The 22493-nt window shown below is 40.9% G+C and overlaps 1 protein-coding gene across 1 annotated transcript; it reads left to right on the top strand.

Annotated features, from left to right (window-relative positions):
- Window positions 1–299: 299 nt before the first annotated feature.
- Window positions 300–12998, top strand: LRPAP1 (LDL receptor related protein associated protein 1). The gene is made up of 8 exons (XM_074587470.1): window positions 300–760; window positions 5849–5993; window positions 6392–6516; window positions 7888–8008; window positions 8947–9105; window positions 9633–9715; window positions 11775–11951; window positions 12250–12998. Exons 1-8 carry the CDS (start codon window positions 578–580, stop codon window positions 12313–12315), a joined length of 1059 nt encoding a protein of 352 aa, XP_074443571.1. The 5' UTR covers window positions 300–577; the 3' UTR covers window positions 12316–12998.
- Window positions 12999–22493: the final 9495 nt, after the last annotated feature.

Genomic DNA, 22493 nt, shown 5'->3' with positions numbered 1-22493 from the left:
GACCAAGGGAGGACAGAGTCCTTCTTCCTCTCATAGGGAGTACTGGGGAACTGGTCCCCATTCTTGCCTTCCAGCCTTCCTGAGCTGCCTTTCTTTTTTTGTATACTCTTGAACTCTGTGCTAGTATCTGAAAACTTTGTTCGATCAGAGGCGTGGTGTTTAGACCCATACGCCCCCTTTTCCTCGCACAGCTGATAGCAACACCTCGCTGAGGGGCACACAGGGTGCAGAATGTTCACTGTAGTTATTACAGGCTGCAAAAAAAACCCTACAAAAGCTGCCACATCCAACATATTTCCACATTTTGTGAAGCAAACACTGAGGGGAATGACACGAAGCCACTTGAAGAGAAACAGCCCAAACCTAATTGCTCTCACGCTACCCAGACCCCAAAACTAGGCACTGGATTTTCGACCTACAACGCGTTTTCTGCCTGTTGTCCCTCCAGAAAACACACCCCTTTCCCTCGCCCAGGAGGGCGCGGAGCCCGCACCTCAGCGGCCGCCCGCCCGCCCGGGGCCTGAAGGCGGGAAGCAGCGCGGCATCCCGGGACTTGTAGTTCCCCGTCCATCGCGACATGGCGGCGGCGGCGCGGGCTGTGGCGGCTCTCGGTGCTGCACTCCTCCTTGCCGCTGGCGTCCAGGCCAGCAAATACTCCCGGGAGGCCAACGAGGGGTTGGCGGCCGCCGGCGCCAAGCGGCGGGAGGCCGGGGAGTTCCGGGTGGTGAGGCTGAACCAGATCTGGGAGAAGGCGCAGCGGGTGAGTGAGGCGGCGGGGGAGGAGCGGGGGCGATGGCGGCGCTCTGAGGGAGTGTTCTGGCAGAGCTCTGAGGGGGACCCAGGGCCGGGCTCGGCCTCTTCGGACACTCGTTCCCTGTCAGCCGCCTCAGGGGGTGAAGTGCGGCGGGAGAAGCGGCGCGGGCGGCAGCTGGAGCTCGGGGCTGGTGTGTGAGGAGAAACCGAGGCTGCCCGGCCCGGCGTCGCCTGGCCAAGCCGCCGGCTGGGTGTCGGGCCTCCGGGCTGCCGTAGCTTTTGTTTGGATTTTAGACCTGGCTGCCCGCGACGGGCAGCTCAGAGCCGGACCCACACGACCCCGCTCCCAGGGGGCTCTGTGGACCCGCAGGCATCTGGGAACAGCGGTGCTGTGTAAGGGCTTCTCTCAGGAGGTGTCTCCTTTGCCCTCTCCTGCCATGTGTCATGGGAAGTGTTGATCTTCCCATGTTTAAATCCACCAGTTAAAGGACTTGCCCAGGAAGTGGAAGAGAGAGTGAAGCCTGTCTGGGTACCATGGAGGATCTGAGACTGGCTCCTGCACTCGCTGGTTGGATGCTTTAGCCCCTTTCTTTTAGGGGCATGGTGCTTTCAGCGTGTCCTGTCTGAAGGCAGTAGCCTTAGTTCCTCCTTTCACAGGACAGGAGCTCACTGCACGGGAGAGTAAGAAACCCTCCACCTTGCTGGTTATGTCACCAGTGGTATTTCATTTATACCAAGTGATGTAGTCACATGCGAGTTGACCAGCAAATGGGCATCACCATTCCCAGATCAGAGCCTTAATTTTTACAGTGATACTTGAGCTTCTCTCACTCTGAGCTAAAAAATGTTTAATTAAAGTGAAAATACAGTCAAAATATTCAATTACGGTGGAAATATTTAATTACAGCAAAGCAGAACAGCTCAAACAGGAGGCGAGGAGCGCACTGCACACCTATCTTCATGCCCTGAATATTGTGGAGCGTGGAAGTTAGAGTCATAGCTGGTAAAGGTTCAGTTCTCTAAGGCAAAGGAATATAGTTAATATTGATCATGGATTTCCTGTATCCTGGGTAGGCATTTACCAGCCTGAGCGATTGAATTAGAGGCAGGACATCCCTGAGTTTAGTCAAAAATAGAGGCCCTGCCTTAGTGCTTCCTCCCAATGTGCCAAAAGAAGATAGCAAAAATACTCCTTCCCTCAATGGGAGATGGATGGGGTGGGGGATAGGGCAGTGTGTGATAATGAAACTCCAGATGTGAACAGACAGCTGAAGAAGAAACAACATGGAGACGAGAAATAACCTATAATGATAGTTTTGTCGGTTTCTCTTATTTTTCCGATTACAGTCTTGTTTCATTTTCATACCTGTGTCTTTTGGAATTGAAATTTGAGATGCTTTACGTCATCTACATTAAGATGCTAAAATGTAAAATGAAGTTAACTGTGTCAGAATAAAGAACTAAGCTTTAGTAAATTCTATACGCGTGAGCCAGATTTTAGAGAGGCAACACCTACTTGAACTACATTTGCCACCATCTCAATTTCACTTTTGAGTACAGTTGACACCCAGCCTGCATTTTAGAATGTGATTTTTCGGTATGTTTGGGCAACGTCTGGAATAAGAGGAAAACTGAGCCTGTGTGTTAGACCTAGTTTGAAATACTTGTGAGTGCCAATGCTGCACCCTCTTCCCCTCATTTTGGTTGTGGTGGAGATAGTACTGAAAATAAGGAACTCCTTTGTTTTTACATAAAAGATGGATATTCCAGCTCAGCATTGCAACAAAGAGCTGGATGATCAGTCCTTCAGAAAGCTCAAAAACGTTACTTCATGAGAGCCAGGAGCTGGCAAGTCAGAATTCCTTCCTGTTGCCCTGAGGGAGGGAGGAAGGGAGGGTTTGATCTTTCTCAGCATCTCTTTTCATAGGTATATGTTTTGTATAAAAACTTTGAAAAGTTATTTTAATACAAGAGTTATTAGATCCTAATTCTATAGTTTTTTGAACCAATAACAGACATTATGTGGGTTTCACAAGGTACATGGTTTGGCGTGCTAGTCTCTAACAGTCCGCTGTGCTGTGGTGGTTGCTGTTCATGCAGTTCTAGCAACGCTTTTTATTGGGGCTTCCTGGCCATCCCAGAGCAGCATTGGGCTCCGGAATCTAGGGCATGTTATACCTAAAAAATTTGTAGTAAAGAACCCTTTCTTCTCAGAAGCAAGGGTGTAGATAATGATATTGCAAGTAATGATTGTAGCCAGGCAAACAGCAAACAACGTAATTGTTGTAATGTTTCACAGATTTCCAGCACTCATTCCCAGAATTGCCAGGTACCTATCTTGGATGTTAATGTTCAGGCAGTATAAGGTATAAGCGTAAGGAACTTGGTACTTTATTTAATCATTAAACTTAGCTTTTTCACCTCTAGTTAGTGGTTCCAACATTCGATGTTAGTAAAGTGATGTGGAGGCGGCTTACCTCTTGACATTTTTTACCTAGTGTCATTCAGGGTCCTACATGAGATGATCTTGAAGGAAGCGGTTCTTGAACTATATACTTTAAATTAGCCTATGTATTCACTTCTGTGTAATAAATGGAACAGGCAAGGGGCTTCCAGCAGGCTTCAAAGGATTTATAATGTTTTAAAGGACAGTTAGTTGAGCTTCATACTAAATTACAATGAGAATCAGAAAAATCTTATTGGAACTGGGAGAAATGTGAATAGAATTATTTTTTTTTTCATTAAGGAACAGTGGGCTTAATATGTAGTTTCTTGGTTTTATTAAGAGTTTAATTAATGTTTGATTGATGATGAGATGTCTCCAATCTTTATGTTTAGAAGTTCTGATATTCCTCTCTGGAACTTTTTAGAAAACACAAAACTGTATGTGTTTATGAGATTGCACTAACTGCAGAGAGTATTTGATATAAACTGCATTCTGTAATATTTTATACAACAGTGTGTCTCTGATGATAAAGACATCTGTTTAAAAGATTGTTTTTTCCTATTTTTGCAGTACTAAGGAGCTGAATTAATTATTACCTAAGTAATTGCTGGTGATTTTTTTTTTTTACGGAATTTGCTCAGCCTAACTACATATTAAGTCCGTGCTTCTTGAATGCTGACATTAGAATACAGAAATACTGAAATGATTGGTCATTTCCATTTCAAAAGCTTATAGTAAACTTTTCACTCAGTCTTCCTCCTGAAGCATCAGCGTGCAATTCTTGCTGAGCAAAGCGTTGTTACTTGGTGCCACTGCAGCAATGACACTGGCTGTTCAGGTCATCCTGCTCCAGAAAAGCAAATAAGTACATGATTAGGGTTTTTTCGGCTTTAGCCCATACTAAAAATCATAAATAAAGTGGTTCCTTCTAAGTGCTTAGCTTTTATCAAGCAGTTCCCCAAAAGTAGATGGTAAAGAAGACAATAGGCCTGCTCCTTTGCATTAGTATTAAAGGGATCAGAAGTTTTAATGTGTTCTATAAATTTTGTATTTACCTGTGATTGTAACTACTCTAGATTTTAGTAAATTATTTCAGTAAGCCAACTGCAAGATACAAAAAAATCTTTAATTTAAAAATTAAAATAATTATATTCAGTAGCACAAGACTAATTAATAGGACAGCCTAAGCTGAAAGTAGCAACAATAATGTGCATAGGTTCCTGACTTCCTGTCAATAGGAATTTAGGGCATTAGCTCAAAATAATGACATTTTCCTAGTTGCTTTCAAATAACCTGCTGACGCTCAAATGAATGGCTGAATCTTTTCAGTATCATTCTGATGTTTAAAAATGATACTGAGTTCTGATTCTGTGTTTATTAAACACGCTGCTTCCTCACTGAAAATGAGAATTTTTAAAATCTGTAATCTGATTTTAATGACAAAAAGAAACCCTCCAGTAAATAAGCTTCTCCTAGCCCAGGTGGTTCAGAGCTGGATCTGGGCTCCCAGGAGCTGTCTGCTCAGTGGTCAGGGGTAGAAGGACTGAGGCAGCTCAGGCAGAACTGCACTGGGAGTCACACTGCTTGTGTTTTTTTGATCCCCTCTCTTCTCTGCGCTTTTCCTTACCTCGCTTTCTTGTTATTAACATGCGTGCATGCACACACAAAAGAAATTCTGAGGCATTAATATGATTTGTTACATTTCTTTGTTTTAAACTGAGTATCTAATGTGTTCAAAATCTGGAAGTTCAGACTCAGCTTACAGCAATGCTGCTTAGCCAACTGCATATTAGTCGTTGTTGTTCCTATTTTCTCTGTAGTTCACAAAATTTCAAGATAACCTATCATTCATTTAAGTCTTAATTTTTTTTTTGATAGCTTCAGCCTCAGTATGTTATCTTTTTGTTCTGTTTTGTGGGACAGGACTACCTCTAGGTTTTGTATGTTTTTAATGTACATAAACCATGTTAAGAAGCGATCTTAGAAAATTTTGCGCTTTGATCGTAGTAGAAATTGCTGATGAAGTAGCTTTTTGACCTGCAAGGCCATCCTCAGTGTCCTGGTAATCTGCAAAACCACACTGACAAATAAAATTTACTGACTCACTATAACTGTATGGTTACTACAAGAAAGCACATGTGGTGGCAATGGCATGTTGTTTGAGAATTTTGGTCATTACTGCCTTTTGTGAATTAGTGAAACTGGATTGATTTAATTAATTATTTTTTTACATTCTTTGGTACTGGTACTGGACATTTTTAAGGTAGAGTCTGTTTTAGAAGGTGGTCCTGTTAAAAGTAGGAGGGGAAATCCCATTTAAATATTACTTGAAGGAACACCAAAGAAAGAAACAGATTTTTATCCCTTACGTTATTTCACTGTTATCCAAGTAGCCGAAGAGCTGAGAGAGAAAGCTACATGATCACACTCTATTAACACTAGTATGCTGGGGACATAGCCATGTTCATGGGCAAGAGGTGTTATGTGTGCAGTGGCTCATATGTTAAGGCCCTTAAATTCAGATGGATACACAGCATTAGAGTAAAATATGTGCTATACTGGCTACGCATCTATATTGGCTTCTGAGGTAACAATGCAACAGGAGGTGACTCCACATAACTGAATACAACCTTTCTCTGTTCTTGTTAGCTTCATCTCTCTGCTGTGAAACTGGCAGAGTTGCACAGTGATCTAAAATTGCAAGAAAAGGATGAGCTAAGCTGGAAAAAACTGAAGGCTGAAGGGCTAGATGAAGATGGAGAGAAAGAAGCCAAACTTAGACGCAACTTGAATGGTAAAGTATACCTTTGAAAGAAACCAAACTTAGATGCAGCTTTGATGTAATGGTATGGTATCTTTACAGAAGGAGTTTAAACTTTGCATCAGATGCATGCATGGTTAGACACCTGTGTTTGTGTTTGAGCCGTTAAATAACAGGTTGTCTTTCCAGACAGTGACCACACACAAGTTCCTTGGAGGTCAGTAGGGAGCTGCAGGAGGCTAACAGATTCCTTTGCTCCTGATGTTTTCAGAAGATGTCATTAAACCTGGGACCTCTGTGTCTTAAAACTGTTAGCTTTTCCACTGTGAGCTGCAAAATCCAGCTCTGCAAGTCAAGGATGTAACCAATCTCTCATCTTCTATACATCCATAATTGGTTCTAATGTTTCTGTATCTTCTATTCCCTTGCAGTCATTATGACTAAATATGGAATGAATGGAAAGAAAGACTCTCAACTAGTTGATACCAACTACATTAAAGACGGTACAGAAAGTGATACACTAGATGATCCAAGACTGGAAAAATTGTGGAGCAAGGTGAGTAAGATTTCCAGGAACTGGAGTGTAGGAAATCAGTGTTTCTCCACTGAACTATTGCCTGTGTCTTCTGAGAGCCCCCAGACTTGGAATTGAATAGCTTTACTACTCTGCTTTTAATTCCTGGCCAAGCTGCTGTGCTTTGTACCGCACATCTTTGTGCCCTGAGAGCATCCCACCTGCATCCAGGTCACCAGGTGTGACCAAAGAAAACACACACATCAGTCTGCATGGAGGGTAGGATCCTGGGTCCACTGAGGAAAAACAAAATTTTTCCTCAGATTTCACTGAACTCATGATTGTGCTTCGTGTGACTGTTACACTGTGTGGTAGTATACCTATGGTGTTTTTCGTGTTTTTCTTATTGTTGTTTCTGGGCTTTTTAAAAAAGGTGCATTTAAAATAGAACCATTTCATAGACTCTTTAAAAGTGAAACATGTAGTGAGGAGTGTTAAATTAAGACTTTCCCAACCTGGTATTCAAGTGAAAATTGCCAGGATTTGCATTAATGCATAAAATATAGAAAGTGTACTGTCACTCTGGGCAGTTAAAACTGGTGAAGTCATAATCTTCAAAAATTAAATAATTGAAGTTTTAAGAAACAAGCAGTCAGGTAAAGCAAAGAATTCTTACACCAGTCTAGTGCAGTGGTAGTAGAGCAGAGAAAAAGATTTACTGGGTTTTAAAATGTTACTGTGACTAGATACAGCTCTGGCAAGGGACATGACATCATGTGCTTTGGGGAACAGTAAACTCCATTAGATAGAAACATTCCCTAAGCACAAAAAAAAAAAGGGTTGGGGCTGAATAGATCTTAAAAACGTTCACTATTGATCATGCATAGCAGCAAATAAGTCACCAGATTTGTGTGGGTAGTACTCCAGCTGTCTGACCAGTGCTTCCCTGATTGCTAAAAAGTAGTTCAGTGAGGAACAAATCACTGCAGAGCAAATGCACAGCAGGATAAAATCTTGGCTTGCCAGTAGAGTAAGATTAAGTAAGACTGTGCTGCATCCCTCATGCAAACAGTCCCCTTTCAGTTGCATATGGAGCTCCATGGCCCTATTTCTCTATTAAATTGATTTCCATGGAATAGAAATGGCAGACACTTTTCACTGGGTAGCCCATAGCAAGTCTAGTTTTATAAGTCTGAAGCAAACTTCCTTTTGACACGATAAAAGCCACCGTATCCATCGATGTCTAAATCCTGACCTCCTACTAATAGAGAGGGATTTAAAACAAAAGATCTTAAGGAAAAGCTGGACTTAATAATTTTTGAAATGTGGTGGGAAGTAGGAAGAAGTTTTGGCAGTTGAGTGCACTTAAAAGCACTTGGCCTGGAAAGCACAATGAGCTCATGTTTCTTTCAGGCCAAGACCTCTGGGAAGTTCTCTGATGAGGAGTTGGATAAGCTTTGGCGAGAATTTAAGCATCACAAAGAAAAGATTCGTGAATACAATATTCTGCTGGAGACTGTGAGCAGAACAGAAGGTGCCTGAACATTTCTCTGATGTTTCAAGATCCGTACAGCTCTTTTCTCTGCCCTTTGCCTCCATTGTTTCCAAGTTTCTGTGAAATTCCTGTAGTCTTACATTTCTATCAGAACTGCTTGCAGATGATGACATTTCCAAATACTTGCTGGGTTTAGATCTGCGTTAGCTGCCAAAAATCTTGCCAGATAGTGAAAATGTTGCCATTTCAGTTTTCTGATTCTGCCTGCGTTTCAAGCAGGGAAGATACCATCAGATTAGCAATGATGACCATAGTATTTTACTGGAAATTATGCAGCATGCGTAGATCCACTGCTGCAAAATACGGCCCTAAAGTCTGCAGAACATGCATGTTTTATCTCAGCAGCTGGGAGCCCAAGAGGATATACTTGAATATCTTAGGCACTGAGCCTGAGGTGTATTAAAACATTGAGGATCTGAAACCAGCTTGCTGTACTAATCCTAGCTAAAATTGTTAGAGCCAAAGTATTTTAAAGCTTATAGGCAGTTTGATGTTTGCATTGTAGAGTCCAAGCTGGAAGCTGCTAGAAGTCATTTCAATGTTAGATGTCCTGATTGGTTCATGTAATGCCTAGGGAAGAGGGCACAGGACTCGTCAATCATCCCTACTCCAATTCGTTGGGATATTCCTAACCTAGGAAAATACAAACATTTCCTTATTAAAATCTTGGCTGGTAGCCAGTGGGAATTAAAAGGCGTTTCTGTAATATCACCCTCCAGAGCACTGAGGGGCATTGATCTTAATATTGACCTGCAAAAGGAATTGATGCCTCTCAGAGTGTGGTGTGGATGCTTTATTTACACTCGGCTCAAATGCTAAGAACTTATCTTTTATTTGACTCAGACTTGGGGGATTTGTGGAGCTTTTGACCTATCAGGATTTGGCCTACAATCAACAACACTTTTTTTCTTCAACAGATATCCACAAAAACGTTATCAACCCATCCGAAGAGAACCTGGTGAAAGAGGAGATCTTGCACAACAAACACAGAGAACTCAAAGACAAGCTAAGAAGCATCAATCAGGGATTTGAGCGTTTGCGTAAAGTCAGTCACCAGGGCTATGACACAACCAGTGGTATGACACAGTGGTGTTTTTTTTTTATTTGGGATTAATTTCATTTTTAAAAAATTAAAAATCAGTGGGCAAGTAATAAAATGTAGTCACAGTATTGCAGTACATGGTGTGACCACAACGGGATGATGAGATACAGCCAACCTGTTCTATTTAGAAGCCAACACTAGAAGCCTAAATAAAAGAGAGGGACAACCTGTAAAGAGTATAGTTCTGTCTTCCATGCTGACATGAGAAGGGATATTATGCCTTCATCCCCAGGAGGACAGGGACGACATTGCAGGGCAAGCAGTGCTGTTATTCAGTTCCTCGGTGTTTTTTTTTTACTTTTTAAAAACTTGCTACAGCAATACTGTAGTTTTAAGTACAGTACTTGGGTTTTTCTCCTTTTTTGTCCAAATAGTAGACCTATCAGTAATGCAGTGCTTAATGTGTCTGTGTGTGTGTGTATGTGAGAAAGCATGTTTAATACAAGCTGGGCATAAAAGCATTGGGTCCAGATTTTCATTTAGTGGTATGTGTTTGTTTAGAATTTGAAGAACCAAGAGTGATTGATTTGTGGGACATGGCGAAATCAGCCAATTTCACTGAGAAAGAACTTGAATCTTTTCGGGTAAGTAGAATTCCAGTTATGCAATGGACCAATTTATGCAATTATCCAATGCACCAAGTTTCCCTCTCTTACCCAATGTCTTAATGTAGTTACTTCTTTGGGAAGCAGTGTACTCTATATACCCAACAATTTCCCTCTCATGCCTACCTCTTGCACCGCTACCTTCCTGTGTTGGAGCTCTGTGGAATTGATCCAAAAGTACCAAGATAAAGACCACTTTTCAAGGAAATATTATCGAAATTAATTCCTGTGGGATTCATACTGGTTTTATTTAATTCAAATTGCATTGAGATAATGGTGGGGTTTTTTTATCTGACTCTACCTGTTTATCAGAATAGATTTTGGTTGTTAGCGTGGAGAAGTACCTCTTCAGGGCTTCTTCATGGAGTTGCGTGTACTTACAATGTTGTCTTACCCTCCAAGGCATGGCTAGGGACACCTTGAACTTCTTTCCAGATAATGTAATGAGAGAGTTTTAACTGCCTGGGACAGGGGTTGACATCTGTCTCTCCTAGATGTCAAATATCCATCTTATTTCTTTTAACTCATATGCATCTCAATTCTCTTATGAAGCAAACATTTTAGTTACACTGATTTCAGTGGCCCTGCTTGTAAGAGCAGCAGAGGAAAGCCTGCTGATGCCTGCAACAAGGCTTCTGCTGTCCCCAGTGGGACATTCTCATCAGGAATGTACAATTGCATGAGAGGTAAATTTGACCTTCATATCTGCCACAGTGAAAAAGAAAAACCCAATTCCATAAGCAAGAACACATATCTGCTTATTAATTTTACTGTTTTAGTAGAAATCTTCATTGAGGCAAACCTCTTCACCAGACCAAACCTGTCTTGTTACCGTGAATGTTGGGACATCCTAACAAAAGTAAGACAATAGGAATCACAGTGGAACATCTGCCTATTTAAAAAGTCCATGAGAGCAGAATCAAAGAAATCATGTGCTGATTCCGTTCAGCCTTGTTTGAGCATATGAAGTTGTGTCTTCTCCTGACTGGCCACAGTGCCAACCTTCATAAGGGTTTCATAATGAAAGATAAAAGTGCTGCTCTGCTGGTACATCATCTGAGAGGAGCAGCTGAAATGAAACCCCAAACTAAGGTCCTGAAGATAGTATGTAAAACAGACTGGGATATTCTACAGCAAAAGGAAACTATTTTCTTGTCCGAAGTGTTGAAAACAAAACCGCTTTGCTTTAAAAACTGAAGATCTATTAGGATGATGGATTTTTATTATTTTTTTTTAAATTGTCTTGAAATGAGAGGAATTTTGTCAGCCACCAGGACTGAAACACACCAGTGACCAAAATTAAGTGGGCTCTGTCAAACAGAGGGATTTCACTGTTGGATTTGTCAGAGTTTTTCTGTATGTTATGCATCGAACTGTGATATCACAGTTTGAACTGTTCATATCCTCTTCAGAGAGGACATGTCCTAAGATGCAGAGAAACTGAATTTACTGTCTTGAAGTAGCAAAACAAGAACATGCTTTGGTAGGTAGAGACATTATGCATTCTTTGGTCCCCTTTGCAGTGTACCAGGTTATCTGAGGACCATCACTGAACACCATAGTTAGTCTGGCTTTGGGACTTTTTGTTTGTTAATTAGTTCATCCTGTTTCAGATTCATCATAGCAGACTGCAAACCCAGAAAACGTTTAAGTCCAAGCAGAAAATTGGAAATCCAGGACCTGGTTTTGAAAGGAGGCTTCTCTTAAAAATTTTCTCTCTGTCTCCCTCCTCCCAGTCCACTATTCTTACGTATAAACTTTTATTTGGTACTCACTGCTATCATCTCCTACCACCTCACAGCCGTCAGCAGCCTCCTTTTGAGGACTCTGCAGTGGGACATTTTCAGCACCTGCCTTCAAAATTGGGTGTCTGGGTGGTGATGATAACGTGTTGTCCAGACATTCTTAAGAAGCAGGGAACTGAAAAAGCTTTCTGTGCTTGACTTAGTAAAGTAGCATTAGGGATGTCTTGGCAAGAAAAGAGAGAGGAAGCCTTGGAAAGAAAATACTGTGAAGCTGTGTGTATTTGTTGTCTTAGGAGGAGCTGAAACACTTTGAAGCAAAAATTGAAAAACACCATCATTATCAGAAGCAATTAGAGATTTCACACCAGAAACTGAAGCATATAGAAGGAACTGGAGATAAGGATCATCTGAACAGAAACAAAGAGAAATATGCCATGCTGGAAGAAAAGACAAAAGAACTAGGATATAAGGTCAGTATAAATCCAGTGTACATACATGTTGAAAGTTTAATTCAGTAGTAGAGGGTATGTAGATTATCCATGCGAGTTGAATGACTTCCAGAGGGGGCGTTTAAGGCACACCAGTGCTCCATGTTTAGTACAGGATATGCATAATTGTTTTTTATAGACCTAACTCTAAAATGCCTGAATCCTCCCTTGTCTCAGCTCTTCCTGTTGTCACATATACTGGTAGCAAAATCTGAATACATGATGCTGATAGTTCATTGTCTTACTAAAATTTATTTGATGTGTTTTGTTTTTCTACCAGGTAAAGAAGCACTTGCAAGACTTATCCAGCAGAATCTCTCAAGGTCTTCAACACAATGAATTATAAAGATTTGTTCTCCTTCATGGGATCAATCTATTAACACAAAACAGAGAATGTGGGGTTTTGAACAGGATTTACCAAAGGAGCCCTTCTGAAATAGTAAGGATTGAACAGTGTTGTCCTGTAAGAAATATTTTTTTTGCTCCACTTAATTGCCAGTTTTGTATTTGCACTGTCAAATTAAATTATTAGATTATGAATTTAAGTTGCATATCTTGGATCAAGTAAATCTTACATCTGAATCAAGTAACAGCCTTTGAAATAAACAATCATGTCAAAAGGAAAAATTTTTCAACTCTGGGAGGATTCCTGCTCGTAAAAAAAAGTACTGATCTGATAGTCAGGAAAGGTATCCTGGTCAATGAAGGCAAACACTGAGGTACAGGAAGTTAAAACAGAGGCCAGAAAAGTCTTTTATTTCAGTGCTTGGCCTACTACATTTCCTACTGACGGTAACAAAAGTACTTCTACTGACTTTGAGCAGTGGCTCAGATCTGCACTGTATATGAATCTTTCATGTGAGGAGGGGGTGGAAGAGCAAGGAGGGAACAAGTATTGAGGTCAATGATCAATTCACACAATTTAGTTGTAGACTAACACATCTGTAGTTACTGAATGTATGTGTACAATTATCTTACTCATGGTTGCTTGGTTTTGTTACACTTAGTCATTAAAAAATTAAAACAAGATACTGGTGAGGCTTTTTTTATTTTCTTCCCTCTCATTTAGTGAGAAGTAACCAGACCTGGTTTTTGAGCATGTTGCTTATTCCTTTAAACTTAAGTTCACTCACACATTAGTTTTTAAGACAGGAAGGGTAGTTTTACACCACGAGAATGTGTCTCCGTGTTCTGAATAGGCAGAAGGCTCTCTACAACAGCTTCTCTACAATCCCCAGTAAAGATGATTATCGCTTTCCCTTTCGAGACAAGATTTTTCTGGTTTTCATGAGAACTTTGGCAAACATTAGCCATCTGTGTTGAAATTTTCTATAATAATAAATCTGACCCTTTGTTTCCAAGGAGTGTTTCACATGAAACTATTCCAGGAGTAAGGTTAAGGCAAAGGTCCAGTGAAGGTAAATCATTACAGCTGTGTGGTTGAGATGCTTTGTCACTCACACATTGCAGCACTGTAGTGTGCTACATGAGGAGGCTGTCCTTGAGCCTCTGTTGCCGTAGTTGTTCCATGAGAAATACTGAAAAGACCCATTCAGTCAGAATCAGCCACTCTGTGTATGATTTATCCAGTTCCTGGGTCCATGGTGGGTTAAAAGTAGTATAATTTTGTACGTAAAGAATATTTCATAATGTGCAAGTGATCTGAACCAAAACTGTGGTAGCAGTCTTACTTTGAGATTCTGAATATCTTTGCAGCAGCAAGCTTTTTTTTTTTTTATTATTTTAATATAAGCTAACTGTTATTTATATTACAGAGAATCAGTCCATCATGAGAAACAGAGGCTACCATTAATTAGAAGTCATCTTAGAGATGGTTCCATTCACATAGCTTATGGTGTACGTCCCCTTTGGTTGGTAAGCTAAAAAAAAAGTAAATCCAAAAATAGCTAAAACCCATTTATGAGAAAAGAACTGTTTTGGTTTTTTTCCTAGACGCTGCACGCTGTTTTTTTCCACAGACTATCACTTTAAGGGCTGTTCAGCCTTCTTAACGCAGCAGTAGCTGTGTCTTACAGGTTTATCTTCATCATGATTTTTTTCAAGGTGAATGCTACATGTCTATACTACATGTGGAAGCTGCAGACATCACTATGATGTCCTTCATTTTTCCCTTTGGCAGAGTAGGAAATAAATCCATGTACTACAGGTCAGTTTGGTGGTCGGTGGCTGTAGCCTTGTTTTGTAACTTGTGTTCAGAGAGGCCCACATTAGAGGAAAGGAACTAAGCAAAGCACTGAAATCTGAGCTGTTTCAACACTGCTGCTGGGGGAAATCTCTTGCACAAGGGAAAGCAATGTGGATATCTCAACCTACAATAAAGACAGGCAGAGTAGCTGTATGCTCTGCACAAGAGCCTATAGCAGAAAGCTGGGTTTCAGGTGTGTACCTGCAATAGGATATGCTTCTTGGAGAACGTCTGAGGAATTGTGGAATATCACAGAACACAGAACCAGGGTCAGATCAGCAGCGGTAATGGTTGTCTTCAAGTGCAGAGCTCCTCTGTAAACAGAGGTGGTGGCTGTACCATGTCTTTACCCACCACGCCATGACAGTAATCAGGCTCAAAAGCCACGTAGGCTCCAGCAGAGAACACTTGGCAAGCGCTTTGAAGTGCAAGAGACTGACAAAATATTTACATGTCACAGTAATTTCAAATTATGAACAAGTCATGGATTATCAGTGGCAAAGGGTGGAGCCTGGGGTCAGCACAGTCACCTCTAGTTATTTGACACAGCTGTTAATGAGTCATTGGGCCCAAAGATTGTTCACAAAAATCTAGAGAAGAAAAAATACTAAACAGCAGTGGTTGCTGCCCCCAAATCTAGCTTCCCTTGAAATAGTCTGTAGCTGAGTTAGAGTCTGCAACAGCACAGAGAAGACATTGGGAACAGTCTCCATTCCTGTCAAGGTTCTTTGGGGCTTTTCCCTACTTCTTGAGATCTCAGGACAGTGAACAGGCTAGTGAGTTTTAAAGTCTGATTTCAGTCGTTTCTATAGTCTGCACATTCCACACATCAGTATACATACAGGTCAGTTAATTATTACAGGGTTTAAGCCTCCAAAAAAATTCATATGGCCAAAATAACAAGAGTGGGTAGTCTTGTAATGTAGACACTAAAGATTAAAAAATAGCTTGAGTCACCACTCTTGTGTTTCTGTAAATAGCAACAAAAATTCAAAGCCAAGAAAAAAGGTATAAGTGAAATATGCCTACAGTGCTGTATCTAGGGAAAGGTGAACAATGAAGTTCATAGGTGAGACTGCATGGAAGAGACATCTGAATGAGAAAGAAATAGCAGCTTTTAAACGGTGGTCGAACCTTCTCTTCCTTCACTGATATTTTATCTGATCCTTTTGTAATTATTCAAATTACCAAGTTTTTCAAGCCACTCTGAGAAACAATTTGAAATACAAAAGTAGGAACAGTAGAAGGAGGGAAGAACTGCATTTCTTAAGAAACAAAAAAAAAAATCAGAACGTTTTAAGCTTTATACAGTCTGTCAAATTCTGCCCTGAAAAAGAAACTCAATTTAAATAAACGTGTCAGTGATTTCACATAGGACAGATTTTATTTATTAAACAGGTTGGGGTGGAAATGAGAGGGAAATAAATACACAAGGCATTAAATACAACTAAAATAACCAAATCTTTCTTAAAATAAACACTATGTCCTACATGCTGGTAGAGGAGCTCAGATCACATCATTCTACCAAGACAAATAAGGAACAGCCACGACGGCAGATGCATTTCTGTAATTATTTCCCATATCGCCTCCCAAGGAATTGTGGTGCCTAATACATCAGGCAATAGCCAGAGTATTTAAATTCACCAAGCAGAGACCATTCACATTTTGTAAGCTGAAGCGTCACCTGACTTACTTTGCAGCCCCATCTCCCAACAGTGACCCAGTTCCTTCAGGTACGGATCTCAGTGCTTGGGAGATGATGGAAGCAGGATCCTTGTTAGGGTTCTCCTCCTGCTTCCTCTGTGTCAGGGTCCTCTGTGGGGCTCCCTCTCGCCAGGTTAATTGGGCATTTGCACAGAAGGTGACAGGGAGCAAGAGACAGAGAAACCAGCTTATTTTCAGGATGTGGCTGCCTCAACGGCTGATCTCAGATGAGTGTTTAGAAGAGCTTCAGGAGGTCTTCACGCCCCGACTGGGGAGCAGAAGGCAGCTCCCAGCTGAAGAACAGGCAGCACACCTGTGTGTCCGCTGCCTAGATCCAGCACGCAGGGTCTGCAGCTCTGCTTAAGCAGGTGTCTCACCCCGCTGACCCTAAATGGAGCTGGCAGGGGCCCTTACTCATCATAGTTTCCGTTCTGCCATTTATTCAATAGGTGAGTTTAGGTGAATTGGTGCTCCATGAGAGAATGCAGGTCCCCAGCCAGGATCCAGCACGCCCAGAAACCAGAGCATTGCAGCAGAAGCCAGGCTGCTGAGAGCTCCTCTGCAGGCCCTAACCCAGGATCAAAAGCACAAGCATAGTGCTCAGCTCAGGACTAACCCAGGCAGAGGTAACACACAGTTCATTCATGTGCTCGGTTACAACATATTCAACGTCCACAGACTTTCCCTGTCATCATTTGGCTCTGCTTCAGGGAGGTATTTGGGTTTGGGGTTGGTTTGTTTAAAAAGGTGCAATATACATACCAGTTAATAGTACAGAGGCAGTTCTAAAATAATTTTGAAATATAATTTTTCTTTCCGTAGAATTCCATAATTCCATTTAATTAGAATAGAAGAAATAAATAAAAAAAGCCATGAAATATAAGCCAATAAATGGAACAGAACATTGCTTTTAGTACAGACCTACCCTTGTAACAGAGAACAGGGAGCTATGAAAGATGAAGACTGCATTTTCCATATACACTTACGTTACCTAACAAACAACTACTAAATCTTGTCAATACCAGAATCAATTTCCAAATACAAAACCCAGTTAACCCATGTATTTCAGGCTGTTCATATGGCACCTGTTGTTAATCTACAAAAAAAAAAAAAAAAAAGAAAAAGACTATGGATTTCTCTTACTAGTATCCACAGTCATAAAATGGAAGTGTTCATAAAATCTGTCCACTTGAGCCTACATAAGTTTATAAATTCTCATCCACAGTAAATATTTCAAGTGGAGCCATATTTATTACAGCAATGATTGTAACCCAAATGCATTTATCAATAGCCATTAGTGCACTTACATATCCAAATCTTCATGTATATTATCCCACCACTCAACAGAAGAGCGCTTTCCTAAATCAAAAGCAAAATAGTACACAGATATTAATGCTTAACATGTGAACATAAAAACAATGGATACATTAATATAGCATGTAGATATTCTGTTCCTTCACTGATGTGTGAACTTATTAGAAACCTGCACACATCCTTTTTAATAAAATTAATAAATTTCAGTCTCAAAGGTTGTCTGTCAAGGATTGGTCTACTGGAACTTAAACCTGGTGATTTCTGTAGGGCAAAGTGACTGTTCAGTCTAATTCAAGAGGACAGCTGAACCAGAACCGTTAACTGAACGGTCCTTCAGTGGGAAAAGAGTCCATTCTCCACCCTCAATTCAGATCCAAGTTCTGGGACTCCCATTTACAATTCCAAATACACCCAGTCACAGTGTAGAGAGTCTTCATTTATACCAGTTCCTGAGGCCACTGGTGAGCTGGTATTTGTTCTGTTTTGAAGTTCAAGAAAACAAAAGAGGAGTGAGAAGGACTATGTGCAAAAAGTGACAGCTCCATGGCACGAGTTTAGGAATCCAGGGTTTCTCCTCATTTCAGTTCAACAGCAGACTCCTGACAGTGGGAAATGCAGTCATTTTCTCCCAATTTTTCTAAGGAAGTTTTCAGTTTATACCTTGTTCCTAATCTGTACGGAACTGACACAGGTTCTTATAGGAAAACCATATTCCAACAGTCGGAACATCTTCCACCCAGGTAAATGTGGCCTAGAACACTTCAGTTACCCTTCTCTGAGCCCTTCTTCAAGCAGCAAATAACCACAATCTATACGGGACACATATGTCTTAGACAGTGCTTGCATTAGCCCCCGTTTGCCGGTGTCGCTAAACCCTTACCCCGGATCAATTCTTTCAGGTCTTGTGCAAACTGGCCCTTGTTTCCCTGCAGAGAAATGAGTTTTGCAGAACCACAAAACAAAGGTTTCATTCATGACTAGTTATTAATGCAGGGTAAGAGCATGATCTTAGGAATTGTTTTCTTTCTTGTTTTATTGCCATCTGTATAAACAGCTATGCTAAAATTTTTGAAGGAAGAAAACAGCCAATGTACTAAACCAGGGCAATCAGAAGTCCAAATCAAAGTACTGCTGCAGTACATATCCAGGATTAGAGAAGAGACAGAGTAAATGTATTTAGCCACAGGCATACAGTGAAAATAAACATGAATTCTTTTCAGCACTTTCAAACCAAGGAACGGAGCAACTCATCCTATTCAGCTTTGACCGCCTACAGCTTCCCAGTGACACAGTGGAGACTGAGAGTGGGGGTACGTAGTTCAGTGTTCTCATCTTGACAACCTTGCTGCTTGGCCACCAGGTTTTCTTTTACCCAGTTGCTTCTGGCTCTTCCCGCACTGCTCAGGGCAAGGACCATGCTGATACAGAGAGAGACAGAGTTCCTGTCACAGCCCAAACCCAAGATGTGGCCAGCTACAGGCCGTAACTTGCACCTTGACAGTTCCCCAACCAGATGGACAGCAATGAGAGGGTGGAAACCTGTTAAATGTTGTCAGTGTAAAAGAGGGCTTGGCTGGAGATAACGCATGCTGGAAGGAGCATTAGTGTCAGCAAATCTCAACAGCAGCCCACCTGGGAGCCCAGTCACCATGGGAAATGCACTCTCGCAGCTATCATTTGTGGTCACTAGTATCATGCATTCACTGTATAAAGCACAGAGATGGCAAAAATTCATCGAAGAGCAGTTCCTGGGCTTTCGCTAAACCTGAGCCATCTCTAGCAAATCTCCCAGGTATTGTAAATAACACTGGTATAGCTGAACGCAGAATTAGGTGCACCTTTGTGTCAAGTCAGGGAGCTCTCTGCATCATAGCAGGTCCCAGCCTCCACCGTCCCTCACTCAACGTACATAGTAAGCATTCAAATACTTTCCACAGAGGAGAAAAACCGGACTTCATGCAAGGACATCAAGATACACTCTATCACATGTGCAGCATGTGCCTCTTTAGAGTGCACATCGGCATTAACCATCCCACAGTTTCCACTCCATTCCTGGTAGAGACAATGCTGGCACATCTTCTGTTTGACCAATGGCAACCTCAGCCCGTTCCAGGAAACTCCACTTCCTTGCTGCACCACACTTTGGACCAGAAGCAACAACCCAGCCAGCAGTCTCCAGCACTGGCCCAAACCTACATTTCACATACTCAAACACTCTTTTTTGTCACCCTGTAGCGTTGCCCTTTTCTTCTGTCAGTACAATAGCTGGCCTACAAGGACAACTCTTGCTTTCCAGCTCTCTGCTTACCCCTACCTACTTCTCCATCAGCCGCCAATATGAATTCTTACCGTGCTTACCAGTTTCTGTCCAGTACTGCTGACTGCTGGCAGTAAAAGGACAAAGAATGTTACAGCAGGCAAAGGCTGTCTTCGGGGTACAACTTTCAACTGCAGCGGGCAGAGACACCGATGTGCGATGAATCTGAGCAATTCATTACATAATAAAACTTTGGTATCCAAAGGCCAGATTTCGTTCCGAGCGTGCAATCTGCTCCATTTTCTGTATATGAACTACCCATAAATTGCCAGCTCAGCCCACAGATGAGTAAAATTTAACTTGTACAATAGCAGATGCTAGGGCTTTTTTTTTGAGTTTTTTTAGGGGGGGGATTTCACAACAGTATAATGTACTGTAGAGACAAATCACTGTCGTGCTAAATCTGCTTTCTGATCCCACCCCCCCACTGCACATTCCTCAAATAAGTTGACACTTATTATTTCAGTAAAATGGTGATGTTACATACGCCTCTGTGTATACAGTGGGGATAATAAATCTGAATTATTTCTAAGTGTAGACAAATGTTTGAAAGCAAGCGAGTTTTAAAGTTAACTTTCGCTTACCCTAAAGTTTTTACTAAACTCAAAGTTTACTTGGCAGCTGCACCTTCCTAAACCTGCCCACTGCCTTATAAAGGTGTTTATTGTATCAGAATCCAGGATGGGAATGGCATGTATTTTCCTATCATTTATCTTCCAGCCTTTCAAAGATATTCCACAGGAGAGCTGGCTTTAATCTGTAACCACCTGATCATCACTCTCTTAAGCCCCAGAGTAAGGCTGCCCTAAAGCCCGTCATCTTTCAGGGAAAGCAAAAAACTGAACTCATCAGACCCATCCAATTTTTTCAAAAATTATATTTTTCCTTAATTCTACTCACCTACACCAAAAAGACACATTTACAGAGCTTCTCCTTACAAATATCCATTTAATAACTTCTAATTCTTCCATCATTACTCTGTTTTGTTTTTTCTTATTGAGGTATGATGTTAAATGAACATTTCCTTTCAACCTAGATTGCAAAATAATATTTGTAAGACTGCCAAATGAGAGATGAGCATCTTCCCATAAACCTAAAAGGTGACATAAAAATGTAACAGCACTTTCATCTGAAAAAATACACAATTTTAACAGAAATGAGCTGCAAGTAACCCATAAAATTCTGTATCTTCTCCCTGTGGCCATTTTAGCAATATTACGTGTGTTATCCCAGAAAAACTAGAAAAGGTGCTTACCAAAGGGTGCATGTTTCAGCATCTCATAAAAAAAAGTAATCACTCATAATGCAAATTTGAGTATATTTTTCCAAGCTGCAGTAATTAAAACTGTTTTGTTTACAGCAATGAGGAAAACGAGGAATTTTTCCAAGCTATTTGCTAAAAACAACTCTTGGGGCAGATTTTCACACACATTTAGATGCCTAAAGACACCTGCTGGCATTTTCCATGATTAGGTGCCAAAGTACTATTAAAACCCAGGCAACTATTTGCATTGTTGGGCAATTAAATGCCTCCAAACTCCATCCCTCCTTCCCACAGCACATCTTAACTTGGAGAAATAACATCACCCAAATACTTGCCTATAAAAATGTTCCATTAACAGCTTATGAGCAACGCCGTAAAAACCACTGATGTAGTAGTTGCATTTGGCAGTAGCCTGCTGAGCAGGACGATCAGAAAGACAGAAGTATGTGCACAACACGTGCTGACACTGCGCTTTCTCATCACTGAGAGCACTTCTGCCATGATAAAGTACTTCAAGAGCATCTTACAGAAGTATGAGCCACATCACATTGTTTTGTTCTTCTGGTAATTAATTCCTCATACTCCCGGTCAGGGCAGGAGGAGATCTGACTATAGGAGAATGCTAAATTAAAAATGATCAAAGCCTTCACTCGTACCAGCAGATGTTACGAATCACATTTGTCTCCAAAAGTGTGGGAGATCTTTCGGTTTTTTTGCAGAGCTCTGAATCTGGAATCATCACAAACTGTATTTTAGATCACTTATGCACAAGTTTTATGTAAGGTGTGTGAATAAACCCCGAACTTCCTACATTAACAGCGGTACTAGAGTTAATCCATGGAAGCTACATGGTGAGCACAGGCCAGCTCATAGGATTATGGTTTGACTTCCGTTTTCCCAAGTTCACCACTGGAAAGTGAAGGCATGTTATTTTATTTATTTAGGAAAAAGGTTTGCTGTGAGGTCCTGTTGTTCAAATGAGAAAACTTTTGTTTCTTCAACAAAAACTTCCAAGCCTATGACTTGACAGGGAGGCTTGCAAGGAACTGCAAAAACAACGACCAACCAGTTTTAAACAGATGCAACAATAAGGTTTGGCCTCCTGCTTCAGCCTCCTAGTCATCATTTAGTGCATGAGAATATGAACTGAATTTAAAAAAATAAGTGAAAGTCATCTGTTCTATTTGTCTTATTCAAGCTAAGTACAAAAAGAGAAACAGAAGTCTAAAAAGTTAAATATTTCATTTGTGGAAAGCCTTATAGGATAATTATGTTGACACTAACAAAGGCTGTAATTATAAATTTATATCCAGCCATCCACCCAAGTTACTGTGACATACACAAATACACGTGCACAGAGAACCATGTGCATGCACAGATTTGCAGCCCTGTTTAACATGAAAAACATATTTTTAAAATCATGACTCCTCCTGTAAAACCAGCAGTGATCTGATAACCTTTACTGTTGTGTCAAATCTTTCCCCATACTGCAAGTTTGGGTAAAGCATTCAGTGCAGGCAATTTTGAGCAGAAAGGCAGTCTTTATAGAGAATATATTTTCCTGGTAAATAGATTTTTAGGATAGAAATATTGCAGCTTCATTACATATCATGGTGGAAAACACTGCATTTCAGTGCATCAGGCAAGCTCTGCTCACATATTAGTTATATTTAAATATAATATTCATTTTAATTAATATTAAATTTAATATTTAAAAAT

Source organism: Larus michahellis, chromosome 5 (assembly GCF_964199755.1).
Source record: "Larus michahellis chromosome 5, bLarMic1.1, whole genome shotgun sequence".
In the NCBI taxonomy this organism is placed as follows: Eukaryota; Metazoa; Chordata; class Aves; order Charadriiformes; family Laridae; genus Larus; species Larus michahellis.
Note: the sequence above shows the minus strand (reverse complement) of the source record. Positions and strands in the feature narration are given on the sequence as shown.

Excerpts from the sequence above, each read along its gene's own strand:
- LRPAP1 (XM_074587470.1), top strand. The coding sequence starts at position 578 with ATGGCGGCGGCGGCGCGGGCTGTGGCGGCTCTCGGTGCTGCACTCCTC. Across the intron at positions 761-5,848 it reads TCTGGGAGAAGGCGCAGCGG|CTTCATCTCTCTGCTGTGAA; the intron begins GTGAGTGAGGCG and ends TGTTCTTGTTAG. Across the intron at positions 11,952-12,249 it reads CAAAAGAACTAGGATATAAG|GTAAAGAAGCACTTGCAAGA; the intron begins GTCAGTATAAAT and ends TTTTTCTACCAG.